At 46.9% G+C, this 27,144-nt stretch overlaps 1 protein-coding gene across 1 annotated transcript; it reads left to right on the plus strand.

Moving 5' to 3' along the window:
• Positions 1-462: 462 nt before the first annotated feature.
• CNGA4 (cyclic nucleotide gated channel subunit alpha 4) lies at positions 463-26,904 on the plus strand. The gene is made up of 5 exons (XM_063441752.1): positions 463-581; positions 10,869-11,030; positions 21,418-21,524; positions 22,159-23,154; positions 26,159-26,904. Exons 1-5 carry the CDS (start codon positions 463-465, stop codon positions 26,554-26,556), a joined length of 1,782 nt encoding a protein of 593 aa, XP_063297822.1. The 3' UTR covers positions 26,557-26,904.
• Positions 26,905-27,144: the final 240 nt, after the last annotated feature.

Below are 27,144 nucleotides of genomic sequence, written 5' to 3' on the forward strand. Positions count from 1 at the left end.
CAAACGGTAAGAAAATTTAAAAACGGTCTGGTCACTAACGGGTTAATGTGGTATCTGGTTAGCATTTAACCCTTGTGCTGCCTGTGGATTTTAACTATGTACCCGCTGGCTACAAGTGCTGGCAGTGCTCAGATCCTTTGACTTTTGTTTAATCCAGGCACGCAGTTCAGTTCTCCGATCCCGGATTTGCTATGTTTTGTTAGTGAATAGCCATTAGTTTTAGTGGTGGATAATGAGCTGACAAGGCTGGGTCCGGCTGCTCATTAGATATAGTTATGGTTATTTAGAGCTGTAGTTATAGGATCAGGTGTGTGATTGGGTCCCTGGGGGCCCCGCCAGCTCTGGGCTGGGAAGTGTTGCTAAGATTTGCTGAGAAGCTGCGTAGTGTTACTCAGTGAGAGTGCGGACATATTGGGATTTTGTGGATAAATAAGCTGTTTGAGGGGACACAAATTGGTGACGATGAACACCTTGGCCCAAATGATGGCTCAGCGAGGGGAGAGACTGCGAGAGGACAAACCTGTGGAGAAAGAGGAGATAAAATCCTGGAGTAAACCACTAGAAAACACAGTGAATGTCAGGTGAGGACAAAGTGCGTGTAACAGCTAGGAAAGGGTGAGTGCAGAGGCGTAACTAGAAACCACGGGCCCTGGTGTAAAAGTTCCCTGCCCCCTCATCTCCTCCATGTGTCTCATTCCCCCCCAGCCCCTCCATGTGTCTCATTCCCCCCCAGCTCCTCCATGTGTCTCATTCCCCCCCAGCTCCTCCATGTGTCTCATTCCCCCCCAGCTCCTCCATGTGTCTCATTCCCCCCCAGCTCCTCCATGTGTCTCATTCCCCCCCCCAGCTCCTCCATGTGTCTCACCCCCCCAGCTCCTCCATGTGTCTCATTCCCCCCCAGCTCCTCCATGTGTCTCATTCCCCCCCAGCTCCTCCATGTGTCTCATTCCCCCCCCAGCTCCTCCATGTGTCTCACCCCCCAGCTCCTCCATGTGTCTCATTCCCCCCAGCTCCTCCATGTGTCTCATTCCCCCCAGCTCCTCCATGTGTCTCATTCCCCCCAGCTCCTCCATGTGTCTCATCCCCCCCCCCAGCTCCTCCATGTGTCTCATTCCCCCCCAGCTCCTCCATGTGTCTCACCCCCCCAGCTCCTCCATGTGTCTCATTCCCCCCAGCTCCTCCATGTGTCTCATTCCCCCCCAGCTCCTCCATGTGTCTCATTCTCCCCCAGCTCCTCCATGTGTCCCATTCCCCACAGCTTCTCTATGTGTCTCATTCCCCCCCAGCTCCTCCATGTGTCTCATTCCCCCCCAGCTCCTCCATGTGTCTCATTCCCCCCCAGCTCCTCCATGTGTCTCATTCCCCCCCAGCTCCTCCATGTGTCTCATTCCCCCCCAGCTCCTCCATGTGTCTCACCCCCCCAGCTCCTCCATGTGTCTCATTCCCCGCCAGCTACTCCATGTGTCTCATTCCCCGCCAGCTACTCCATGTGTCTCATTCCCCGCCAGCTACTCCATGTGTCTCATTCCCCCCAGCTCCTCCATGTGTCTCATTCCCCCCCAGCTCCTCCATGTGTCTCATTCCCCCCATCTCCTTCATATGTCTCTCCCCCCCCCCCCCCCAGCTCCTCCATGTGTCTCATTCCCCCCAGGCTCTTCCATGTGTCTCATCCCCCCCAGCTTCTCCATGTGTCTCATTCTCCCCCCAGCTTCTCCATGTGTCTCATTCTCCCCCCAGCTTCTCCATGTGTCTCATTCTCCCCCCAGCTCCTCCATGTGTCTCATTCCCCACAGCTTCTCTATGTGTCTTATACTTCCCCCAGGCTCTTCCATGTGTCTTATTCCTCCCCCACAGCTCTTCCATGTATCTCATCCCCCCTAGCTCTTCCATGTGTCTCATTCCCCCCAGTTCCCCCATGTGTCTCATTCTCCCCCCAGCTCCTCCATGTGTCTCATTCCCCCATCTCCTTCATATGTTTCATTCCCCCCAGCTCCTCCATGTGTCTCATTCCCCCCAGCTCTTCCATGTGTCTCATTCCCCACAGGTCCTCTGTGTCTCATTCCCCCCAGCTCCTCTATGTGTCTCATTCCTCTCCCAGCTCCTCTATGTGTCTCATTCCCCCCCCAGCTCTTCCATGTGTTTCACCCCCCAGCTCCTCCATGTGTCTCACCCCTCCCAGCCCCATCCATGTGTCTCATTCTCACCCCAACCCCTCCATGTGTCTCATTCTCACCCCAACCCATCCGTGTGTCATATTCTCCCCCCCAGCTCCTCCATGTGTCTCATTCCCCCCCAGCTCCTCCATGTTTCTCTTTCCCCCCAACCCCTCCATGTGTCTCACCCCCCCTGCCATAGGCGTGCGCAGCCTATTGCATAAGGATGTGCACCCTAAAGCACAAACACACACTCTCCTTGTATATATACCTTTTGTAGGGAGGGGGGGGGGGGGACCGTACTGCAGCCATCCCTGGTGGTCCAGTGTGGAGTGAACTCTTGCGAGATCTGAGCGTTGCTGTGGCTAGAGCTCCCCGGGTCTTCTCTTGCCTCCCTCCCTGCCCATGGAGGCACATAGTGCGGGCTGCAGGGATTAGGGTATGCCCCCCCCCCCACCCACCAGCTCCTCCATGGGCTCATCCTCCCTCACAGCACTTCCATGTATCTCATCCCCCTTCCATTTGTCTCATTCTCACCCCAAAGCTCCTCCATGTGTCTCATTCCCTCCCAGCTCCTCCATGGGCTCATCCCCCCCCCCCCCCCCACATGGAGAAGCTGGGAAGCATGTGCTCTTCCCTCCCAGCTTCTACATGTATCTCATCCCCCCCCAAGGTCTTCCACGCGTCTCATTCTCCCCCCAGAGCTCTTCCATTTGCCTCATCCCCCCCCCCCCATCCCCTCCATGTATCTTATTCTTCCCCCTGGCCCTTCCATGTGGCTCATCACCCCAGCTCCCCCATGTGTCTCATTCCCCTCCATGTGTCTCATTCTCCCCCAGCCCCTCCATGTGTCTCATTCTCCCCCAGCCCCTCCATGTGTCTCATTGTCCCCCCAGCTATTCAATGTGTCTTATTCTCCCCTCCACAGCTCCTCTGGAACTTCACAGGGCACTTTTACACAAAATCACGTTGGTGTATTGTATCATGCATACTTTAAGCAGAGAATCTATGCTTTATTATTTCTAAGTTTGAAGGTATACAGTACATTAGGAGATGTTACTATTTGTACCTTGTTTTACCTAATACAGACACTAATATTAATCATGGTAATTTATTAAATAATGTTTGTACCTACAATTTAAGGTTTGAATCAATTACTCCACATCTTGGAGTGAGCATTTATCTGAGCATTTATTTGTAACCAATCCCCCTAAATTCCTTCAAACAGAATAGCATTCTGGATTACTAACAATAGACTCTCCTTAGGATTCCCCCAATGTATGGCCATCACTAATAAAGCCTGTCAATGAGGGGACAGCCTTGAGTCATTAACCCTTAGTCAGAGAAAAGCTTAACAGCTTTAGAATTTATTAACTAGACTTTCTCAACTATTCTCGTTTTGGACAGTATTTATTTACATAGTGTTTTACATCTACCCAGTGTATGGCAACATTCAAAATCATTCCATTTTGATTGTGGATATTATTATGTTTCTTTCTATTAGTAAATAGGGGTTAAGCCCCAGATACCACTGGAGTGTGTCTTCGGTGTTTATAGTCCGGGCTGGAGGCCATGCACTAGCAGACCACCCATGACCTCTGTCACTTTTATAATGAACCGGATTCATTAGAAAAGTGTCAATTAGCATTAACATCTGAACTTTATGTAAAATAAAATAATAATAATAAAAAAAAAAAAAATGGACACTATGTAGCTGAGCTCCAATACCTTGACTGGGTATCTCCACTGATTTCGCCTCGAAGCTAAAAGAAGCGCTGATTAGTAATCATATCATCATTCTGGGAGTCAACTGAGATTTATTGAGACACACTCTACTTATTATGCACAAACCCCCAGCGTGGGGTCTCCATTCAACATAACACAAACCCCTCCCAGGTGTCCCTGTGTCTGGGGAATCATAAACTCAATTAGCTCTCAGTTCCAGGGAACCACATATGAAATACACAAAATACCCCAAAAATACAATCACACTACACAGGAACCCCATAAGTCTTATATCCCCAGATAGCGCCCAGATCCCTTCGGTAGAACGGAATTGCCATTCGGTAACGTTCTGTCCACGTGTCATGATTCTGAGCAGGTGAGAGAGGAGACTTATGCCGGGGTTCAGGTACTTTATTGGAATTATAAGACATGGTTTGACAAGAAATAATAAGAGTAGAAAGGTAAGAGGGAGATTGGAATAATACATATAGAGAAATGGAGAGAGTAGAACCTGTAAACGGAGTTACAGGTAAGAATATAAAAGGATAACAGAAAACAAGAGTTAGACAATAAGCCCAAAGCAGGATATAAAGTAACAGGAAAACCTATAAGAGAAATGATAGGTTAGAGTTACTAGAAGGAACAGAAGAGAAGGTTTAGGCAATAAGCCCCAGACAGGATTCCAGGTAACAGGGATACAATTAGATAAAACTAAACAGGAACATGAAGGATAAAGTAAAACAGGTTAAGGTAGTAATTGAGGTGACCGGCCTCTTTGGTTGGAAATCAGAACTGCAGTTTCAGGTTGTTTTAGGATACTTGCAAATAATAGGAAATCTGTAATATCCAGGTAGGTTGGAACCAAAGTTGGTTGGTTTTGGAGATCAGGTTGGAATAAATCAGATTAGTTGAAGTTAAGTAAGGGTAGAGCAGGTTTTCTTTAGTAAGAGCCAGGAGCAGAAGACTTGTCAGGTTCAGAACAATAACTTCTCTCAATGTCAAGGCCGTTTGGTTTAGTTGGGTCTTTTATAGCAGATTTGGACCATCATGCTAGGCAGGTGAGAGCGACTGAGGTTTGTCTAGTGGTTAGCGGGGCCACTAGTGGCAAAACATACATTGCCTTGCAAAAGTATTCACCCCGATTTTGTTACATTACAGCCTTAAGTTCAATGTTTTATTAATCTGAATTTTATGTGATGGATCAGAACACAATAGTCTAAGTTGGTGAAGTGAAATGAGAAAAATATATACATAAAACTACTATTTTTTAGAAATAGAAAAACGAAAATTGACATGTGCGTATGTATTCACCCCCTTTGTTATGAATCCCATAAAAAAGCTCCGGTGCAACCAATTACCTTCAGAAGTCACATAATTAGTGAAATGATGTCCACCTGTGTGCAATCTAAATAATGCCTCGTTTCCACTGAGCGGATCGGTTTAGTTCGGTAGGGTTCGCTATTTTGAGTGTTTTCATTATGAAAGTGGCCCATACAACTGAACCGTACCACACCATTCAGGGTCCTGCTTCAGATGTAGGGCCATAGGAAATGGTACGGTTCAGTTAGGGAGGAGCTACTATACAATCCATTGATTGGTGGACAGGAAGAGCATTTTTCCTAAACCCTGCATGGCCCCTGAAGGTCTGACTTGCAGTGGAAACGCTCACCAGAATGGGCTGGACCGTTCTAAACCTTCCAAATTGTACGGACCCAAAACGATCCGCTCAGTGGAAACGAGGCATTGGTGTCACATGATCTGTCATTACATATACACACACCTTTTTTGAAAGGCCCCAGAGGCTGCAACACCTAAGCAAGAGGCACCACTAACCACTAAGGGACAATGTTGTTGAGAAGTACAAGTCAGGGTTAGGTTATAGAAAAAATATCGAAATCTTTGATGATCCCCAGGAGCACCATCAAAGCTATCATCACCAAATGGAAAGAACATGGCACAACAGCAAACCTGCCAAGAGACGGCCGGCCCATCAAAACTAACGGACCAGGCAAGGAGGGCTTAATCAGAGAGGCAGCACAGAGACCTAAGGTAACCCTGGAGGAGCTACAGAGTTCCACAGCAGAGACTGGAGTATCTGTACATAGGACAACAATAAGCCGTACGCTCCATAGAGTTGGGCTTTATGGCAGCTTTCAGCAAAAAACAAAATGGCACGTTTTGAGTTTGCAAAAAGGCATTTGGGAGACTCCCAAAATGTATGGAGGAAGGTGCTCTGGTCTGATGAGACTTGTAACGGATCGCCTGGCACCCCGACTGGGTACCTCCGTTAAAGGATGCTCCTAGCGTTTACTGAGGACTCCAAGCACTCTGGCAGACACCACAACCACCGAACCGAAGAAGCATATAAATCCTCTCAAGCATATGAATGCTGTAGACAGTTGAATAGGAACCATACGAATAGGTTTACACTCCTAGCAGTCAAACTGGAGCAGCATGCAATAAATCCTCCCCCAAGAATGAGACGACACTTCACTTTGAGGGTTAAAACAGGAACTCCAGATTTATTCACACACTGTCTTATAAAGGATTCTCCCATGCAATGGTTACATCCCACAGATTCCCTCCCCTTAGCCTGAGATTTAATCCAATTATACATACAGTTTAAAACATACTTTTTAACCAACATTCATAACTCTAAAACCATACATCCAATTCACATAAAAATTACATATTCACAATCAATCCATTCAGGGGAACAACATATCAAATGGCATGAATCAGACCAGGGATTCAGAAGTTAGTAAAAAATATCTTTTGGGCCCTGGCTGGCACATGGCTATCTGGCCAGACCGGTTTCAGAGTCTTCTATCCTGGAGATAATTGAGAAGTAATTCAATTATCTCCCAGGACAGAGACAAGACTCCATTATGCACATGGTGAGCACAAAGCATTAAAATACTATAAAATACAAAAAGTCACATTTTATACATAAAACAGACATGTCACATATCCCCAGATGGCTGGGTTCTGAGCGCACAAAACTACCGAATAGCGCTCAGATCCTATTCACACAGTTCAATTGCCATGGAGCCGAAGTCTTTAACTACACAAATGGGCTCCATGGCATAGCTATCTGGGTTAACACATTCACATAAAGTCGGGTCCATAGTCCAAAGGCAAGAGGCGGGCAAGCAGCCCCCTCCAAGGACACATGGCGAGGTCGGTTTCGCCACATTTCTCCCCTTTACCATCCAGACTAACAGGGTATCTGATCTCCTGTCGGTCAGTGCCCTGGTTAGTCCAGCAACCCACCCACGAAGCACAAACAGTAGTACAGCCCACCCGCAATAAATGGTTACTACACCTGAGTAAAAGATGAACTTGTCCAGGTGCCTCACCACGGCTGTGCGGGAAACTGGTAGGCTGCTTTGGTGGGTTGCTGAGTGGGCAGAGACCAGCTGTACTCTGCCCTGGTGCCAGCGCTACCACGGAAGTAGCCTGGTTTGAGCCTGGTTGTGGAAAGGGGAGACCGATTGACTCCCCTCTGGATACACGGCTCTGTGGCTGGGGAACAGGACTGACTGTCCCTACCCCTTGTGCTGCAAGTGCAGAGACTAAGGTCCCATCTGCACAGTTGTGGGATTTAACATCTCCCCTTGGTGGGTTAGGTTGCCGCTGGGGAGAGGAGGTAACAAGCTCCTCTCTCTGCACTGTAAACTGCCGCTGGGGAGAGGGGGTAGCAGGCTCCTTTCTCTGACACTCTCTCTGCTGGAGGGGAAAACCGACTGCCTCCCCTTCCAATACCTTGGCTTGCTGTTGGGAAACAGGACAGACTGTCCTTATCCCCAGTGGTGTAGGTACAGAGACTGCGGTCCCATCTGCACTGTTGTGGGGCTTACTGTCTCCCCTTGGTGTGCTAGACTGCCGCTGGGGAGGGGGAACGCGACTCTCCCCTCCCGGTAAAATATTCTGCCGCTGGGGAGAGGTGGTAGCAAGCTCCTCTCCCATACATACTTTCATCCTCTGTGGAGGGAGACCGACTGTCTCCGCTCCCAATACAGTGTCCTGCTGCTGGGGAAAAGAGACTGGGCTCTCTAGTCCCTGCTGGACACTCTGCCGCTGGGGAATGGAGACTGGGCTCCCAATTCCCTGGGAGCCTGCTGGGGAATGGAGACTGGGCTCCCAATTCCCGTCACATCACTCGGCCGCTGGGGAATGGAGACTGGGCTCCCATTTCCCAAAAAATAACGCTGCTGCTGGGGGGCAGGAACAACTACCTCTGCCCCCTGTAACTCAGCCTGCCGTTGGGGAGGGAGGATGCTGCTCTCCTCTCCCTGTAACACACACTGCCGCTGGGCAGAGAGACCAATTGGCCACAGCCCCAATCTCCGCAATCAGCACTCGCATTCCCATGCCGCTCGATTCTCCGCATCCAACTTGCGCACGGTTGCCATAAGCGCCTCTGTTTAAGGATTCGGGCCATATCTGGTTAACCGTCTCATGACCTCGTCCCTGTACGCGTCGCCCTCAAAGCGATAGGTCATGTTTGCTGTGACCAGGGGCGCTGTACGAATACTAGCGTTGCCCTCAAATTGTAACTCCAAATGAACTGTGTCTCCGAGCTGCTTTACCTCGCACTAGGACGCCATCCCACCGCTTGCCACCAATGTAACGGATCGCCTGGCACCCCGACTGGGTAACTCCGTTGAAGGATGCTCCTAGCGTTTCCTGAGGACTCCAAGCACTCTGGCAGACACCATAATCACTGAACCGAAGAAGGATATAAATCCTCTCAAGCATATGAATGCTGTAGACAGTTGAATAGGAAACCATACGAATAGGTTTACACTCCTAGCAGTCAAACTGGAACAGCATACAATAAATCCTCCCCCAATAATGAGACGACACTTCACTTTGAGGGTTAAGCAGGGACTCCAGATTTATTCACACACTGTCTTATAAAGGATTCTCCCATGCAATGGTTACATCCCACAGATTCCCTCCCCTTAGCCTGAGATTTAATCCAATTATACATACAGTTTAAAACATACTTTTTAACCAACATTCATAACTCTAAAACCATACATCCAATTCACATAAAAATTACATATTCACAATCAATCCATTCAGGGGAACAACATATCAAATGGCATGAATCAGACCAGGGATTCAGAAGTTAGTAAAAATATCTTTTGGGCCCTGGCTGGCACATGGCTATCTGGCCAGACCGGTTTCAGAGTCTTCTATCCTGGAGATAATTGAGAAGTAATTCAATTATCTCCCAGGACAGAGACAAGACTCCATTATGCACATGGTGAGCACAAAGCATTAAAATACTATAAAATACACAAAGTCACATTTTATACATAAAACACAGACATGTCACATATCCCCAGATAGCTGGGATCTGAGCGCACAAAACTACCGAATAGTGCTCAGATCCTATTCACACAGTTCAATTGCCATGGAGCCGAAGTCTTTAACTACACGAATGGGCTCCATGGCATAGCTATCTGGGTTAACACATTCACATAAAGTCGGGTCCATAGTCCAAAGGCAAGAGGCGGGCAAGCAGCCCCCTCCAAGGACACGTGGCGAGGTCGGTTTCACCACAAGATTAAAATTGAACTTTTCGGCCATCAAAGAAAACGCTATGTCTGGCACAAACCCAACACATCACATCACCCAAAGAACACCATCCCCACAGTGAAACATGATGGTGGCAGCATCATGCTGTGGGGATGTTTTTCAGCAGCCGGGACTGGGAAACTGGTCAGAGTTGAGGAAAAGATGGTGCTAAATACAGGGATATTCTTGAGAAAAACCTGTACCAAGCTGTGCGTGATATGAGGCTAGGACGGAGGTTCACCGTCCAGCAGGACAATGACCCCAAACACACTGCTAAAGCAACACTTGAGTGGTTTAACCCCTTAAGGACCAAACTTCTGGAATAAAAGGGAATCGTGACATGTCACACATGTCATGTGTCCTTAAGGGGTTAAGGGGAAACATGTAAATGTGATGGAATGGCCTAGTCAAAGCCCAGACCGCAATCCAATAGAATATAGATTGCTGTTCACAAGCACAAACCATCCAACTTGAAGGAGCTGGAGCAGTTTTGCAAGGAGGAATGGGCAAAAATCCCAGTGGTAAGATGTGGCAAGCTCATAGAGACTTATCCAAAGCGACTTGGAGCTGTGATTGCCGCAAAAGGTGGCTCTACAAAGTATTGACTTTATGGGGGTGAATACTAATGCACATTGACCTTTTCTGTTATTTTGTCCTACTTGTTGTTTGCTTCACAATAAATAAAAATAAATAAAAAAAAGAATCTTCAGAGTTGTGGGCATGTTCTGTAAATTAAATGATGCAAATCCTCAAACAATCCATGGTAATTCCAGGTTACACGGCAACAAAATACGAAAAATGCCAAGGGGGGGGGGGGGGGGGTGAATACTTTTGCAAGGCACTGTAGTTAATGAAGGAACTTGTTTTAAATAAACAGGAAAAGTAACATAAGTCTTAGTTGTCAGGATAGGATCCTGACACCACGAGGTGATAGCCCAAGATAGTGCCAGAGGGAAGAGAGGCAAAGGCCGGTCCAATTTCGGAGGTTCCTGTGCGAACACCGACGAATGCTCCCCCTGGCTTTTAGGGAGCAAATGTCCACCCCCCCCCCAGTTAGTAGTTTCTTTCTCCAGAACGGCGTTCTCCTAACTTGTGTGGAAGCTGAACGAGCAGTGGTGCAGTTTTTCTTGGAGTTCGTGGGATCACGTAGCTGCAAAGAGTTTCACTTGTTCCATGACCATGTTCCGCTGCCTGCGTTTGGGAAACAAAATGGCCGCCATTCACTCGAGCACGTGTGTATATTATTAAAGGAATGGCGGCCACTCAAGGAAAGCACTTGAGCTAATTGCTTTTTTGAAGTTAACAAGCCAGGGGTGGTTGGTGTTTGGGGGGGGGGGGGGGCAAATAAATAAAGCATTACAGCAATGTAAAGTGATTTCGCGTCTGGAGTGTCCCTTTAAGGTTTAGACTGAGTATTAAATTAGGGGGTGTTTTCACAGTGTCTCTTTCCTCTAGCACCCAGAAACGAGCTTGGATCCTGGACCCGTCAGGAGATTGGTATTATACCTGGCTCAATATAATGGTGCTGCCTATCACATACAACTGGGTAATCCTAATCTGCAGGTAAGAAGTCAGTTCTACCTCTGTATAAATTAAGATCAAAGCTTGCTATCTATCCACATCTCACCTGCTCTCCTTTAATCTGTCAGTCTCCTCAAAACCCCTTAATTCTCCCATAATATAATCCCCTCAATCTATCCCGATATACTCCCTACTGTAATCCCCTTAATCTATCCATCCGATATACTCCCTGCTGTAATCCCCTCAATCTATCCGATATACTCCCTGCTGTAATCCCCTTAATCTATACGATATACTCCCTGCTGTAATCCACTTAATCTATCCGATATACTCCCTGCTGTAATCCCCTTAATCTATCCGATATACTCCCTGCTGTAATCCCCTTAATCTATCCCGATATACTCCCTGCTGTAATCCCCTTAATCTATCCCGATATTCTCCCTGCTGTAATCCCCTTAATCTATCCGATATACTCCCTGCTGTAATCCCCTTAATCTATCCGATATACCTCCCTGCTGTAATCCCCTTAATTTATCCGATATACTCCCTGCTGTAATCCCCTCAATCTATCCGATATACTCCCTGCTGTAATCCCCTCAATCTATCCCGATATACCTCCTGCTGTAATCCCCTTAATCTATCCGATATACTCCCTGCTGTAATCCCCTCAATCTATCCGATATACTCCCTGCTGTAATCCCCTCAATCTATCCGATATACTCCCTGCTGTAATCCCCTTAATCTATCCCGATATACTCCCTGCTGTAATCCCCTTAATCTATCCCGATATTCTCCCTGCTGTAATCCCCTTAATCTATCCGATATACCTCCCTGCTGTAATCCCCTTAATTTATCCGATATACTCCCTGCTGTAATCCCCTCAATCTATCCGATATACTCCCTGCTGTAATCCCCTCAATCTATCCCGATATACCTCCTGCTGTAATCCCCTTAATCTATCCGATATACTCCCTGCTGTAATCCCCTCAATCTATCCGATATACTCCCTGCTGTAATCCCCTCAATCTATCCGATATACTCCCTGCTGTAATCCCCTCAATCTATCCGATATACTCCCTGCTGTAATCTCCTCAATCTATCCGATATACTCCCTGCTGTAATCCCCTCAATCGATCTGATATACTCCCTGCTGTAATCCCCTCAATCTATCCCGATATACTCCCTGCTGTAATCCCCTCAATCTATCCCGATATACTCCCTGCTGTAATCCCCTTAATCTATCTGATATACCTCCTGCTGTAATCCCCTTAATCTATCCGATATACTCCCTGCTGTAATCCCCTTAATCTATCCGATATACTCCCTGCTGTAATCCCCTTAATCTATCCCGATATACTCCCTGCTGTAATCCCCTTAATCTATCCGATATACTCCCTGCTGTAATCCCCTTAATCTATCCGATATACTCCCTGCTGTAATCCCCTTAATCTATCCGATATACTCCCTGCTGTAATCCCCTTAATTTATCCGATATACTCCCTGCTGTAATCCCCTCAATCTATCCGATATACTCCCTGCTGTAATCCCCTCAATCTATCCGATATACTCCCTGCTGTAATCCCCTCAATCTATCCGATATACTCCCTGCTGTAATCCCTCAATCTATCCGATATACTCCCTGCTGTAATCCCCTCAATCTATCCGATATACTCCCTGCTGTAATCCCCTCAATCTATCCGATGTACTCCCTGCTGTAATCCCCTCAATCTATCCGATATACTCCCTGCTGTAATCCCCTTAATCTATCCGATATACTCCCTGCTGTAATCCCCTTAATCTATCCCGATATACTCCCTGCTGTAATCCCCTCAATCTATCCGATATACTCCCTGCTGTAATCTCCTCAATCTATCCGATATACTCCCTGCTGTAATCCCCTTAATCTATCCGATATACTCCCTGCTGTAATCCCCTCAATATATCCGATATACCTCCTGCGGTAATCCCCTTAATTTATCCGATATACTCCCTGCTGTAATCCCCTCAATCTATCCGATATACCTCCTGCTGTAATCCCCTCAATCTATCCCGATATACTCCCTGCTGTAATCCACTTAATCTATCCGATATACTCCCTGCTGTAATCCCCTTAATCTATCCCGATATACTCCCTGCTGTAAATACCTCAATCTATCCGATATACTCCCTGCTGTAATCCCCTAAATCTATCCGATATACTCCCTGCTGTAATCCCCTTAATCTATCCGATATACTCCCTGCTGTAATCCCCTAAATCTATCCGATATACCTCCTGCTGTAATCCCCTTAATCTATCCGATATACTCCTGCTGTAATACCCTCAATCAATCCCGATATACTCCCTGCTGTAATCCCCTTAATCTATCCGATATACTCCCTGCTGTAATCCCCTAAATCTACCCGATATACCTCCTGCTGTAATCCCCTCAATCTATCCCGATATACTCCCTGCTGTATTCCCCTTAATCTATCCGATATACTCCCTGCTGTAATCCCTTTAATCTATCCGATATACTCGCTGCTGTAATCCCCTTAATCTATCCCGATATACTCCCTGCTGTAATCCCCTCAATCTATCCCGATATACTCCCTGCTGTAATCCCCTCAATCTATTCGATATACTCCCTGCTGTAATCCCCTCAATCTATCCCGATATACTCCCTGCTGTAATCCCCTCAATCTATCACGATATACTCCCTGCTGTAAATACCTCAATCTATCCGATATACTCCCTTCTGTAATCCCCTTAATCTATCCGATATACTCCCTGCTGTAATCCCCTCAATCTATCCGATATACTCCCTGCTGTAATCCCCTTAATCTATCCAATACTCCCTGCTGTAATCCCCTCAATCTATCCGATATACTCCCTGCTGTAATCCCCTTAATCTGATATACTCCCTGCTGTAATCCCCTTAATCTATCCCGATATACTCCCTGCTGTAATCCCCTTAATCTATCCGATATACTCCCTGCTGTAATCCCCTCAATCTATCCGATATACTCCCTGCTGTAATCCCCTCAATCTATCCGATATACTCCCTGCTGTAATCCCCTTAATCTATCCCGATATACTCCCTGCTGTAATCCCCTTAATCTATCCGATATACTCCCTGCTGTAATCCCCTCAATCTATCCCGATATACTCCCTGCTGTAATCCCCTTAATCTATCCGATATACTCCCTGCTGTAATCCCCTTAATTTATCCGATATACTCCCTGCTGTAATCCCCTCAATCTATCCGATATACTCCCTGCTGTAATCCCCTCAATCTATCCGATATACTCCCTGCTGTAATCCCCTCAATCTATCCGATATACTCCCTGCTGTAATCCCTCAATCTATCCGATATACTCCCTGCTGTAATCCCCTCAATCTATCCGATATACTCCCTGCTGTAATCCCCTCAATCTATCCGATATACTCCCTGCTGTAATCCCCTCAATCTATCCGATGTACTCCCTGCTGTAATCCCCTCAATCTATCCGATATACTCCCTGCTGTAATCCCCTTAATCTATCCGATATACTCCCTGCTGTAATCCCCTTAATCTATCCCGATATACTCCCTGCTGTAATCCCCTCAATCTATCCGATATACCTCCTGCTGTAATCCCCTCAATCTATCCCGATATACTCCCTGCTGTAATCCCCTTAATCTATCCGATATACTCCCTGCTGTAATCCCCTCAATATATCCGATATACCTCCTGCGGTAATCCCCTTAATTTATCCGATATACTCCCTGCTGTAATCCCCTCAATCTATCCGATATACCTCCTGCTGTAATCCCCTCAATCTATCCCGATATACTCCCTGCTGTAATCCACTTAATCTATCCGATATACTCCCTGCTGTAATCCCCTTAATCTATCCTGATATACTCCCTGCTGTAAATACCTCAATCTATCCGATATACTCCCTGCTGTAATCCCCTTAATCTATCCGATATACTCCCTGCTGTAATCCCCTAAATCTATCCGATATACCTCCTGCTGTAATCCCCTTAATCTATCCGATATACTCCTGCTGTAATACCCTCAATCAATCCCGATATACTCCCTGCTGTAATCCCCGTAATCTATCCGATATACTCCCTGCTGTAATCCCCTAAATCTACCCGATATACCTCCTGCTGTAATCCCCTCAATCTATCCCGATATACTCCCTGCTGTAATCCCCTTAATCTATCCGATATACTCCCTGCTGTAATCCCTTTAATCTATCCGATATACTCCCTGCTGTAATCCCCTTAATCTATCCCGATATACTCCCTGCTGTAATCCCCTCAATCTATCCCGATATACTCCCTGCTGTAATCCCCTCAATCTATCCGATATACTCCCTGCTGTAATCCCCTCAATCTATCCCGATATACTCCCTGCTGTAATCCCCTCAATCTATCACGATATACTCCCTGCTGTAAATACCTCAATCTATCCGATATACTCCCTTCTGTAATCCCCTTAATCTATCCGATATACTCCCTGCTGTAATCCCCTCAATCTATCCGATATACTCCCTGCTGTAATCCCCTTAATCTATCCAATACTCCCTGCTGTAATCCCCTCAATCTATCCGATATACTCCCTGCTGTAATCCCCTTAATCTGATATACTCCCTGCTGTAATCCCCTTAATCTATCCCGATATACTCCCTGCTGTAATCCCCTCAATCTATCCGATATACTCCCTGCTGTAATCCCCTTAATCTATCCCGATATACTCCCTGCTGTAATCCCCTTAATCTATCCTGATATACTCCCTGCTGTAATCCCCTTAATCTATCCGATATACTCCCTGCTGTAATCCCCTCAATCTATCCGATATACTCCCTGCTGTAATCCCCTCAATCTATCCCGATATACTCCCTGCTGTAATCCCCTTAATCTATCCGATATACTCCCTGCTGTAATCCCCTCAATCTATCCCGATATACTCCCTGCTGTAATCCCCTCAATCTATCCCGATATACTCCCTGCTGTAATCCCCTCAATCTATCCGATATACTCCCTGCTGTAATCCCCTCAATCTATCCCGATATACTCCCTGCTGTAATCCCCTCAATCTATCCCGATATACTCCCTGCTGTAATCCCCTCAATCTATCCGATATACCTCCTGCTGTAATCCCCTTAATCTATCCGATATACTCCCTGCTGTAATCCCCTCAATCTATCCGATATACCTCCTGCTGTAATCCCCTTAATCTATCCCGATATACTCCCTGCTGTAATCCCCTCAATCTATCCGATATACTCCCTGCTGTAATCCCCTCAATCTATCCGATATACTCCCTGCTGTAATCCCCTTAATCTATCCGATATACTCTCTGCTGCAATCCCCTCAATCTATCCGATATACTCCCTGCTGTAATCCCCTCAATCTATCCCGATATACTCCCTGCTGTAATCCCCTCAATCTATCCGATATACTCCCTGCTGTAATCCCCTCAATCTATCCGATATACTCCCTGCTGTAATCCCCTCAATCTACCCGATATACTCCCTGCTGTAATCCCCTCAATCTATCCGATATACTCCCTGCTGTAATCCCCTTAATCTATCCTGATATACTCCCTGCTGTAATCCCCTCAATCTATCCGATATACTCCCTGCTGTAATCCCCTTAATCTATCCGATATACTCCCTGCTGCAATCCCCTCAATCTATCCGATATACTCACTGCTGTAATCCCCTTAATCTATATCGATATACTCCCTGCTGTAATCCCCTCAATCTATCCGATATACTCCCTGCTGTAATCCCCTCAATCTATCCGATATACTCCCTGCTGTAATCCCCTCAATCTATCCGATATACTCCCTGCTGTTATCCCCTTAATCTATCCGATATACTCCCTGCTGTAATCCCCTCAATCTATCCGATATACTCCCTGCTGTTATCCCCTTAATCTATCCGATATACTCCCTGCTGTAATCCCCTTAATCTATCCCGATATACTCCCTGCTGTAATCCCCTCAATCTATCCGATATACTCCCTGCTGTAATCCCCTCAATCTATCCGATATACTCCCTGCTGTAATCCCCTCAATATATCCGATATACTCCCTGCTGTAATCCCCTTAATCTATCCGATATACTCCCTGCTGTAATCCCCTCAATCTATCCGATATACTCCCTGCTGCAATCCCCTCAATCTATCCGATATACTCACTGCTGTAATCCCCTTAATCTATATCGATATACTCCCTGCTGTAATCCCCTTAATCTATCCGATATACTCCCTGCTGTAATCCCCTCAATCTATCCGATATACTCCCTTCTGTAATCCCCTTAATCTATCCCGATATACTCCCTGCTGTAATCCCCTCAATCTATCCGATATACTCCCTGCTGTAATCCCCTCAATCTATCCGATATACTCCCTGCTGTAATCCCCTTAATCTATCCGATATACTCCCTGCTGTAATCCCCTTAATCTATCCGATATACTCCCTGCTGTAATCCCCTTAATCTATCCCGATATACTCCCTGCTGTAATCCCCTCAATCTATCCCGATATACTCCCTGCTGTAATCCCCTCAATCTATCCCGATATACTCCCTGCTGTAATCCCCTTAATCTATCCCGATATACTCCCTGCTGTAATCCCCTCAATCTATCCGATATACTCCCTGCTGTAATCCCCTCAATCTATCCGATATACTCCCTGCTGTAATCCCCTCAATATATCCGATATACTCCCTGCTGTAATCCCCTCAATCTATCCGATATACTCCCTGCTGTAATCCCCTCAATCTATCCGATATACTCCCTGCTGCAATCCCCTCAATCTATCCGATATACTCACTGCTGTAATCCCCTTAATCTATATCGATATACTCCCTGCTGTAATCCCCTTAATCTATCCGATATACTCCCTGCTGTAATCCCCTCAATCTATCCGATATACTCCCTTCTGTAATCCCCTTAATCTATCCCGATATACTCCCTGCTGTAATCCCCTCAATCTATCCGATATACTCCCTGCTGTAATCCCCTCAATCTATCCGATATACTCCCTGCTGTAATCCCCTTAATCTATCCGATATACTCCCTGCTGTAATCCCCTTAATCTATCCGATATACTCCCTGCTGTAATCCCCTTAATCTATCCCGATATACTCCCTGCTGTAATCCCCTCAATCTATCCCGATATACTCCCTGCTGTAATCCCCTCAATCTATCCCGATATACTCCCTGCTGTAATCCCCTTAATCTATCCCGATATACTCCCTGCTGTAATCCCCTTAATCTATCCCGATATACTCCCTGCTGTAATCCCCTCAATCTATCCCGATATACTCCCTGCTGTAATCCCCTCAATCTATCCCGATATACTCCCTGCTGTAATCCCCTCAATCTATCCCGATATACTCCCTGCTGTAATCCCCTTAATCTATCCCGATATACTCCCTGTTGTAATCCCCTTAATCTATCCCGATATACTCCCTGCTGTAATCCCCTCAATCTATCCGATATACTCCCTTCTGTAATCCCCTTAATCTATCCCGATATACTCCCTGCTGTAATCTCCTCAATCTATCCGATATACTCCCTGCTGTAATCCCCTTAATCTATCCGATATACTCCCTGCTGTAATCTCCTCAATCTATCCGATATACTCCCTGCTGTAATCCCCTTAATCTATCCGATATACTCCCTGCTGTAATCTCCTCAATCTATCAAGTCTTTCCCTTTGATGTCTTCCCTCCAGCTATACTGTAACATTGTGTGAGATGTGACCAGTTAGGGTTGGTTTTGGGGTAGGTTGGAAGCAGGCCTGGGCTTCCTTTAGAGACCGGATGGCTTGGGAAAACACACACTTCCATGGATACACCTAGATGTTCATTACTCTGATCTTCTGATAACATGCATGGAAAACTGGTTGGCTGGAGAACTGCTGGAGGGATGTAAGCTTTTGTGTTAGCTGGGTGTTGTAAAATGCAACTGAAAGCTTTGATCCTTATCACACTGTTATCCAGTAAATGGCCTCAACTTGTGAAACCAGTCACATACACAGAAAGTTAGATACAATATTGCGGTTTGGCACATCAATTTCTTACACTGGGTACTTCAGGAGGGATGGTGTACATCTTTTGGATGTGGGGTGTGAAATATTTATTTGGGGGGGGGGGGGCAGCTCAGGAGCTTTAGGTGTCAAGTCCTGTGCTGTGGCGGGGAATGGCCAGGTTAAATCGGGGGGTAGATGGAGGAAGAAGTGGGCATCCTGAGGTTTATTGTGGATTAAAGTGTGGGCAGTGTTACACTTGGTAGGTTCGAGCCCGTTGATGGCTCCGATCCTGGGGGTGTAGTGGTGTCTTGGTACACCCTTACAATTTAATCTGGTGGAAATGTGGTCATATTGGACAGCCAGTTTCTGTGTTAATATGTTAATTAGATTGTTATTTATTGTTATTATTGCCAGGGGTATGTTATGTATATGGGGGCTTTAATAATATTTGTTGGCAATGACCCTATTTGTTATTGCTTAATTAATTAATTAAGCTGTGGACTAATATTTCCAACAGTATAACCTGTGTCCGTGTCTTAATGGGGTTCAGGGTAAGGTTAGCGCATTTGCCGGTAAATCCAACTGTGCGCCTGTAATGACATAATAATGTATATGAACTAGCAATTTTCCTGTCTGCACTAAACAAATAATTACCGTACACAAAATTGCAAAAAGGTACAACTTATACAATTTTTGGAGCTTTCCAAAAACATGCTCTATAACAGGGTAAGGCGAGGGAAAACAAGCCTTGGACGCTCGTACAATGTGATGCAGCACAGAATATGTTGGCGCTATGTAGTTTATGATGATGATTTAATGTGTTCCCAAGAGCACGTGGTCCATACAAAGTTTGGAAATTAAGGAACGACCCAGTGGCATACATACCGGGGTCGCAGGGGTCGCGGCTGCGACCGGGCCACCAGGGGGCCCGGCCGCCCTGCGACCCGGTATGTATGTCACTGGGCCAGCCTCTTCTCCTGGGGGGCCCAGGAGCCGGCCACCTCCGGGCCCCCCGAGGCTGGCCCTGCTGTCATCCGGCTGGCCGGTACTGCGGGCGCGCGAGGGAGCACTGTCTCCTGGGTGCTTCCTCTTCAGCTCCCTCGCGCGCCGCGTCATCTTCCGGCTCCGGCATCAGTACACGGCGCGCGAGGGAGCTGAAGAGGAAGCACTCACGAGACAGTGCTCCCTCGCGCGCCCGCCAGCCTGCCTGCCCACCGGGTGACCGGCCCCCCAGGAGCCCAGCAGCACCACTGGACCCCAGGGAATCCCCTCAGCTCTCCCACAGGTAAGGAGGCTGGGGGGGATTTTAAAAAAAAATGTGTTAGTGAGTGTGTGTTAGAGTGTGAGTGTATGTTAGTGTTAGTGAGTGTGTGTTAGAGTGTGAGTGTGTGTTTGTGAGTGTGAGTGTGTGTGTTAGAGTGTGAGTGTGTGTTAGAGTGTGTTAGTGTTAGTGAGTGTGTGTGTGTGTGTTTGTGAGTGTATGTTAGTGAGTGTGTGTTTGTGAGTGTATGTTAGTGTTAGCGAGTGTGTGTTTGTGAGTGTGAGTTAGTGTGTGTGAGTGTATGTTAGTGTGTGTTTGTGAGTGTGAGTGTATGTTAGTGTGTGTGAGTGTATGTTAGTGTGTGTGAGTGTGTGTTAGCGTGTGTGTGTTAGTCTTAGAGTGTGTGTGTGAGTGTATGTTAGTGTGTGTGTGTGTTAGAGTGTGTTTGTGTGCATCTGTTAGTGAGTGTGTATGTATGTCTGTCACTGAGTGTGTGTCTGTCAGTAAATGTGTGCGTCTGTTCATGAGAGTCTGTGTGTGTGTGTCTTAAGCACTTACCTTTCTCCAGCGCCGGACTCCCTTGGTGCTGGGAATCTCTCCGCCTCTCAGCTCCGAATACGCATGCGTGGCAAGAGCCACGCGCGCATTCAAACCGCCCATAGGAAAGCATTATTCAATGCTTTCCTATGGACGTTCAGCGTCTTCTCACTGTGATTTTCACAGTGAGAATCGCAGAAAATCCTCTAGCGGCTGTCAATGAGACAGCCACTAGAGGCTGGATTAACCCTCAGTGAAACATAGCCGTTTCTCTGAAACGGCTATGTTTTCAGCTGCAGGGTTAAAACTAGAGACCTGGCACCCAGACCACTTCATTGAGCTGATGTGATCTGGGTGTCTGTAGTGGTCCTTAAAGTGTATGTGTTTATGCATGCACTGGCGTACATACCGCGGTCACACAGGTCACAGCCCTGCGACCCGGTGCCCGCCGCCATGTGTTGCGGCCCCTGCCCGCGCAGCGTAAGCGCGCGCGGGGGGGCCCACGGATCAGTTTTCGCACCGGGGCCCCATGGGTTGTGTGTACGCCACTGGAACGACCCTCAGACTGTTTACTTACCGCGTATAGGTTAATGACTGTGTGAACACTCTATTTCCAGGGCTTGCTTCACGGACCTGCAGTACCACTACCTGAGCGTTTGGTTGAGCCTGGACTATCTGTGCGATTTCCTGTATGTTTTGGACATTATCGCCAATTTCCATACAGGTGAGCATTCTGGGTAACTGCAGCGTGATTGGATTGACATTGTCAATGTAATCTCACTGTTTGTGTGAAATTCATTGTTTGCTGGGCATTGTAAATCTAGCTTGTTAGATATGGAGACTCAGGGAATCTTATAAAACAACTTCAAAGAACTGAATTTTTATGGAATTAAAGACTTAATCGGATTTATTTTTGTACTTGGTAAAATTAATTCTCATAACGTTTCACTGGCGTCTCTGTCCCTAACATAGTTTAGTGAAACATGTCTCTTAGTTTACCTCGTCATTGTTTGCTGTGGAAACCATTAGATTCACTATATGTAACCTTTGTGAACATTAGTAGTTGGTCTCACAATTAATTAGTACTGTCATTTTATTCATGATTTGGGTTCTAGAATATTGGCCTACACCCTAAATTGGGAATTGTGGTGGGAGAACAATATACTAAACGGCGGTAAAGTGAATTTAGTTCCAAACAGCTGATTTTGTAAAAATTCCCCAAAATTCCAAATGAACAAAGTTTGGATTTTCTAGTTTTCTGCTCCACCAACATTCACTATTTAATGTTCTTCTCCCATTTCACTGTACAGTGCATTAATATGAGTAATAGTTGTATAAACCCCTTATTTGATTCATAGGTTTTCTGGAGGAAGGCATCCTAGTCACACATCGAGGGCATATTGCAAAGAAATATATGCTTTCCTCAAAATTCCGCTGGGATGTCCTATCTGTGCTTCCCACTGACTTCCTGTATCTGAAATTTGGGATCCATACTCCACTTGTGAGAATCAATCGCTTCCTACGCTTTCAACGACTTTTTGAGGCTTTTGACCGGACGGAGACCCGCATTCCGTATCCAAACGCTTTCCGTATATGCAAGCTCATGGCATATATCTTTGTAGTGATTAACTGGAACAGTTGCATTTATTTTGCCTTGTCCAGTTATGTTGGATTTGGAAAAGACGAGTGGGTCTACCCCAACATCACAGACCCTGAGTTTGGCCGTTTAGGACGACAATATCTGTATAGCTTTTACTTCTCCACCCTTATTCTTACTACCGTTGGGGACATTCCTGCACCCATGCAGGAGGAAGAATATATCTTCATGGTGGTAGATTTCCTCATAGCGGTTCTTGGCTTTGCCACCATCATGGGGAGCATGAGCTCTGTCATCTCGAATATGAACAGTGCCGACGAGGCCTTCTATCCGAACTATGACCTTGTGAAGTTATATCTAAAGATGTACAAGGTCAACAGAACAGTAAAAAAAAAGGTGATTGCATGGCACCAGCACCTCCAGATCAACAAAAAATTAACGAACGAGAACAAGATTTTGCAGAATCTGCCTGAAAAGCTTAGGGTGGAGGTTGCAGTAAGTGTTCACATGCCAACACTTAGCAAGGTACAGATTTTTCAACACTGTGAAAAGAGTCTCCTAGAAGAACTTGTTCTAAAGCTGAAACCTCAGGTCTACAGCCCTGGTGAGTACGTCTGTAAGAAAGGGGACATTGGCAGAGAGATGTATATCATCAAGGAGGGCAAATTGGCTGTGGTGGCAGATGATGGAGTCACTCAGTTCGCTGTACTTGGAGAAGGAAACTATTTTGGAGAAATCAGTATCCTCAATATTAAAGGTAAATAAAAGCCCATCTGAATCTATCACTCTACTTCAGCTAGCCAAAAATGTTAATACAGACAGACAAGGGCACTAGGTAGTTTAGGACACAGAAAGGAAGGCGGTCAAAGGGAACAAGGACACTAAAACAGAGGAGAGCCAGCACAGGACTGTAGACATTACTGACAGGAAAGGAAGGCAGACGTGGGACTGGAGGTAGTAAAGACAGGGAGAGGAGGGCAGACGTGGGACTGGAGGTAGTAAAGACAGGGAGAGGAGGGCAGACGTGGGACTGGAGGTAGTAAAGACAGGGAGAGGAGGGCAGATGTGGGACTGGAGGTAGTAAAGACAGGGAGAGGAGGGCAGACGTAGGACTGGAGGTAGTAAAACAAGGCGAGGAGGGCAGACGTGGGATTGGAGGTAGTAAAGACAGGGAGAGGAGGGCAGACTTGGGACTGGAGGTAGTAAAGACAGGGAGAGGAGGGCAGACTTGGGACTGGAGGTAGTAAAGACAGGGAGAGGAGGGCAGACTTGGGACTGGAGGTAGTAAAGACAGGGAGAGCAGGGCAGACATGGGATTGCAGGTAGTAAAGACGGGGAGAGGAGGGCAGATGTGGGACTGGAGGTAGTAATGACAGGGAGAGGAGGGCAGACGTGGGACTGGAGGTAGTAAAGACAGGGAGAGGAGGGCAGACGTGGGACTGGAAGTATTAATTACAGGGAGAGGAGGGCAAACGTGGGACTGGAGGTAGTAATGACAGGGAGAGGAGGGCAGACGTGGGACTGGAGGTAGTAATGACAGGGAGAGGAGGGCAGACGTGGGACTGGAGGTAGTAAAGACAGGGAGAGGAGGGCAGACGTGGGACTGGAAGTATTAATTACAGGGAGAGGAGGGCAAACGTGGGACTGGAGGTAGTAATGACAGGGAGAGGAGGGCAGACGTGGGACTGGAGGTAGTAATGACAGGGAGAGGAGGGCAGACTTGGGACTGGAGGTAGTAAAGACAGGGAGAGGAGGGCAGACTTGGGACTGGAGGTAGTAAAGACAGGGAGAGGAGGGCAGACTTGGGACTGGAGGTAGTAAAGACAGGGAGAGCAGGGCAGACGTAGGACTGGAGGTAGTAAAACAAGGAGAGGAGGGCAGACGTGGGATTGGAGGTAGTAAAGACAGGGAGAGGAGGGCAGGCGTGGGACTGGAGGTAGTAAAACAAGGAGAGGAGGGCAGACGTGGGACTGGAGGTAGTAAACACAGGGAGAGTAGAGCAGACATGGAACTGACGATATTAAAGACAGGGAGAGGAGGGCAGACATGGGATTGCAGGTAGTAAAGACAGGGAGAGGAGGGCAGACGTGGGACTGGAGGTAGTAAAGAAAGTGAGAGGAGGACAGACGTGGAACTGGTGGTATTAATTACAGATAGAGGAGGGTAGTTTTGTGACTGGAGGTATTAAAGACAGGGAGAGGATGGCAGACGTGGGACTGGAAGTATTAATTACAGGGAGAGGGGGGTAAACGTGGGACTGGAGGTAGTAAAGACCGGGAGAGGAGGGCAGACATGAGACTGGAGGTAGTAAACACAGGGAGAGTAGAGCAGACATGGAACTGACGATATTAAAGACAGGGAGAGGAGGGCAGACATGGGACTGGAGGTAGTAATGACAGGGAGAGGAGGGCAGACGTGGGACTGGAGGTAGTAAAGAAAGTGAGAGGAGGACAGACGTGGAACTGGTGGTATTAATTACAGATAGAGGAGGGTAGTTTTGTGACTGGAGGTATTAAAGACAGGGAGAGGATGGCAGACGTGGGACTGGAAGTATTAATTACAGGGAGAGGGGGGTAAACGTGGGACTGGAGGTAGTAATGACAGGGAGAGGAGGGCAGACGTGGGACTGGAGGTAGTAAAGACAGGGAGAGGATGGCAGACGTGGGACTGGAAGTATTAATTACAGGGAGAGGAGGGCAAACGTGGGACTGGAGGTAGTAATGACAGGGAGAGGAGTGAAGACATGGGACTGGAGATAGTAAAGAAAATGAGAGGAGGACAGACGTGGAACTGGTGGTATTAATTACAGATAGAGGAGGGTAGATGTGTGACTGGAGGTATTAAAGACAGGGAGAGGAGGGCAGACGTGGGACTGGAAGTATTAATTACAGGGAGAGGGGGGTAAACGTGGGACTGGAGGTAGTAATGACAGGGAGAGGAGGGCAGACGTGGGACTGGAGGTAGTAAAGACAGGGAGAGGATGGCAGACGTGGGACTGGAAGTATTAATTACAGGGAGAGGAGGGCAAACGTGGGACTGGAGGTAGTAATGACAGGGAGAGGAGTGAAGACATGGGACTGGAGATAGTAAAGAAAATGAGAGGAGGACAGACGTGGAACTGGTGGTATTAATTACAGATAGAGGAGGGTAGATGTGTGACTGGAGGTATTAAAGACAGGGAGAGGAGGGCAGACGTGGGACTGGAAGTATTAATTACAGGGAGAGGGGGGTAAACGTGGGACTGGAGGTAGTAATGACAGGGAGAGGAGGGCAGACGTGGGACTGGAGGTAGTAAAGACAGGGAGAGGATGGCAGACGTGGGACTGGAAGTATTAATTACAGGGAGAGGAGGGCAAACGTGGGACTGGAGGTAGTAATGACAGGGAGAGGAGTGAAGACATGGGACTGGAGATAGTAAAGAAAATGAGAGGAGGACAGACGTGGAACTGGTGGTATTAATTACAGATAGAGGAGGGTAGATGTGTGACTGGAGGTATTAAAGACAGGGAGAGGAGGGCAGACGTGGGACTGGAGGTATTAAAGACAGGGAGAGGAAGTCAGATGTGGGACATTAATTTTAGTGAATTATCCTGTGAGTATACATGATATTGTGGTCAATATACTGAATTTAGCATCCATTCTCTATTCAGTGTTAACAAGGTGGAGGTTGGTGAGCTGGAGAGTGGAGAGTATTTATTTGCATGATTTCTAGCAGAAAACATTGATAAGTAAATATTGTAACCGCCTCTCCCTCTGCTCAGGTAACACATCTGGGAACCGAAGAACGGCCAATATTAAGAGCATTGGCTACTCTGATCTATTCTGTCTCTCCAAGGAGGACCTCACAGATGTGCTCACCCAGTATCCCGATGCCAAAGCCATCCTGGAAGAGAAAGGCCGTGAAATCCTACTGAAAATGAACAAACTGGACGAGAGGTTGGCAGCTGAGCTGGCAGGTAAACAAGAGGAGCTAGAGGAAAAACTGAAGAAAATGGAACGGAACTTGGACTCTCTCCAGACCAAACTGGCCCGGCTTCTGGCTGAACTGGAGTCCAGTGCAGCCAAGATGTTGCAAAGGGTTAAACGGCTCGAGTGGGAAATAAGCCTGTGGGAGGAAGAGCCTCGGGAGCAGCCAAAAGACGATGACGGCGCAGAATAAGATGTTTTCTCAGTGACAAGACCGCGATGTTCACGTGTAATTGGTGGGATTCTGTTGATGGAAAAAGGAGGTGACACAAATAAATGAAATGGACAGTTTTTGTAGAATGAATCCCTGAGACGATTGAAAGGGCAGCTCTGTACAACTCTAAAGATAGTTTTATATTGGACATAACGCACCATGGCTCTGTTTGAGTCTCTTCCATGATAATGCAGCAAGATCTCTGTAAATGAGTTTGTTTCCATGTGGGGAATGCCCTTCTGGCTTTCAGTCACCCCCTTAGTGAATCGGTCTGTTGACCCACCATAGCCTCTGCAAAGCCATAGAAGTCTCCACTAAACCAGATGTTTCCTGTTAGAGTCGCTGTGTCACCTCGGGGGGGTCTTTGCATATTTTACAAAGACTGCTGATAGTGTCAGTGCTGCTTGGGATGCTGTATCTTGGGGTGTGCCACCTGATACTTACCTGAATCTGTCCTTCGTGGGATCCACAATCATCGATCTTCAGTATCTACCAGGAGCCCACGTCAGTGCTGTATTCTCGTACAAGCACAAGTGTACAATGCTGAAGTCAATGGAGTACACTGCA

Source organism: Pelobates fuscus, chromosome 1 (genome assembly GCF_036172605.1).
Source record: "Pelobates fuscus isolate aPelFus1 chromosome 1, aPelFus1.pri, whole genome shotgun sequence".
NCBI classification, from domain to species: Eukaryota; Metazoa; Chordata; class Amphibia; order Anura; family Pelobatidae; genus Pelobates; species Pelobates fuscus.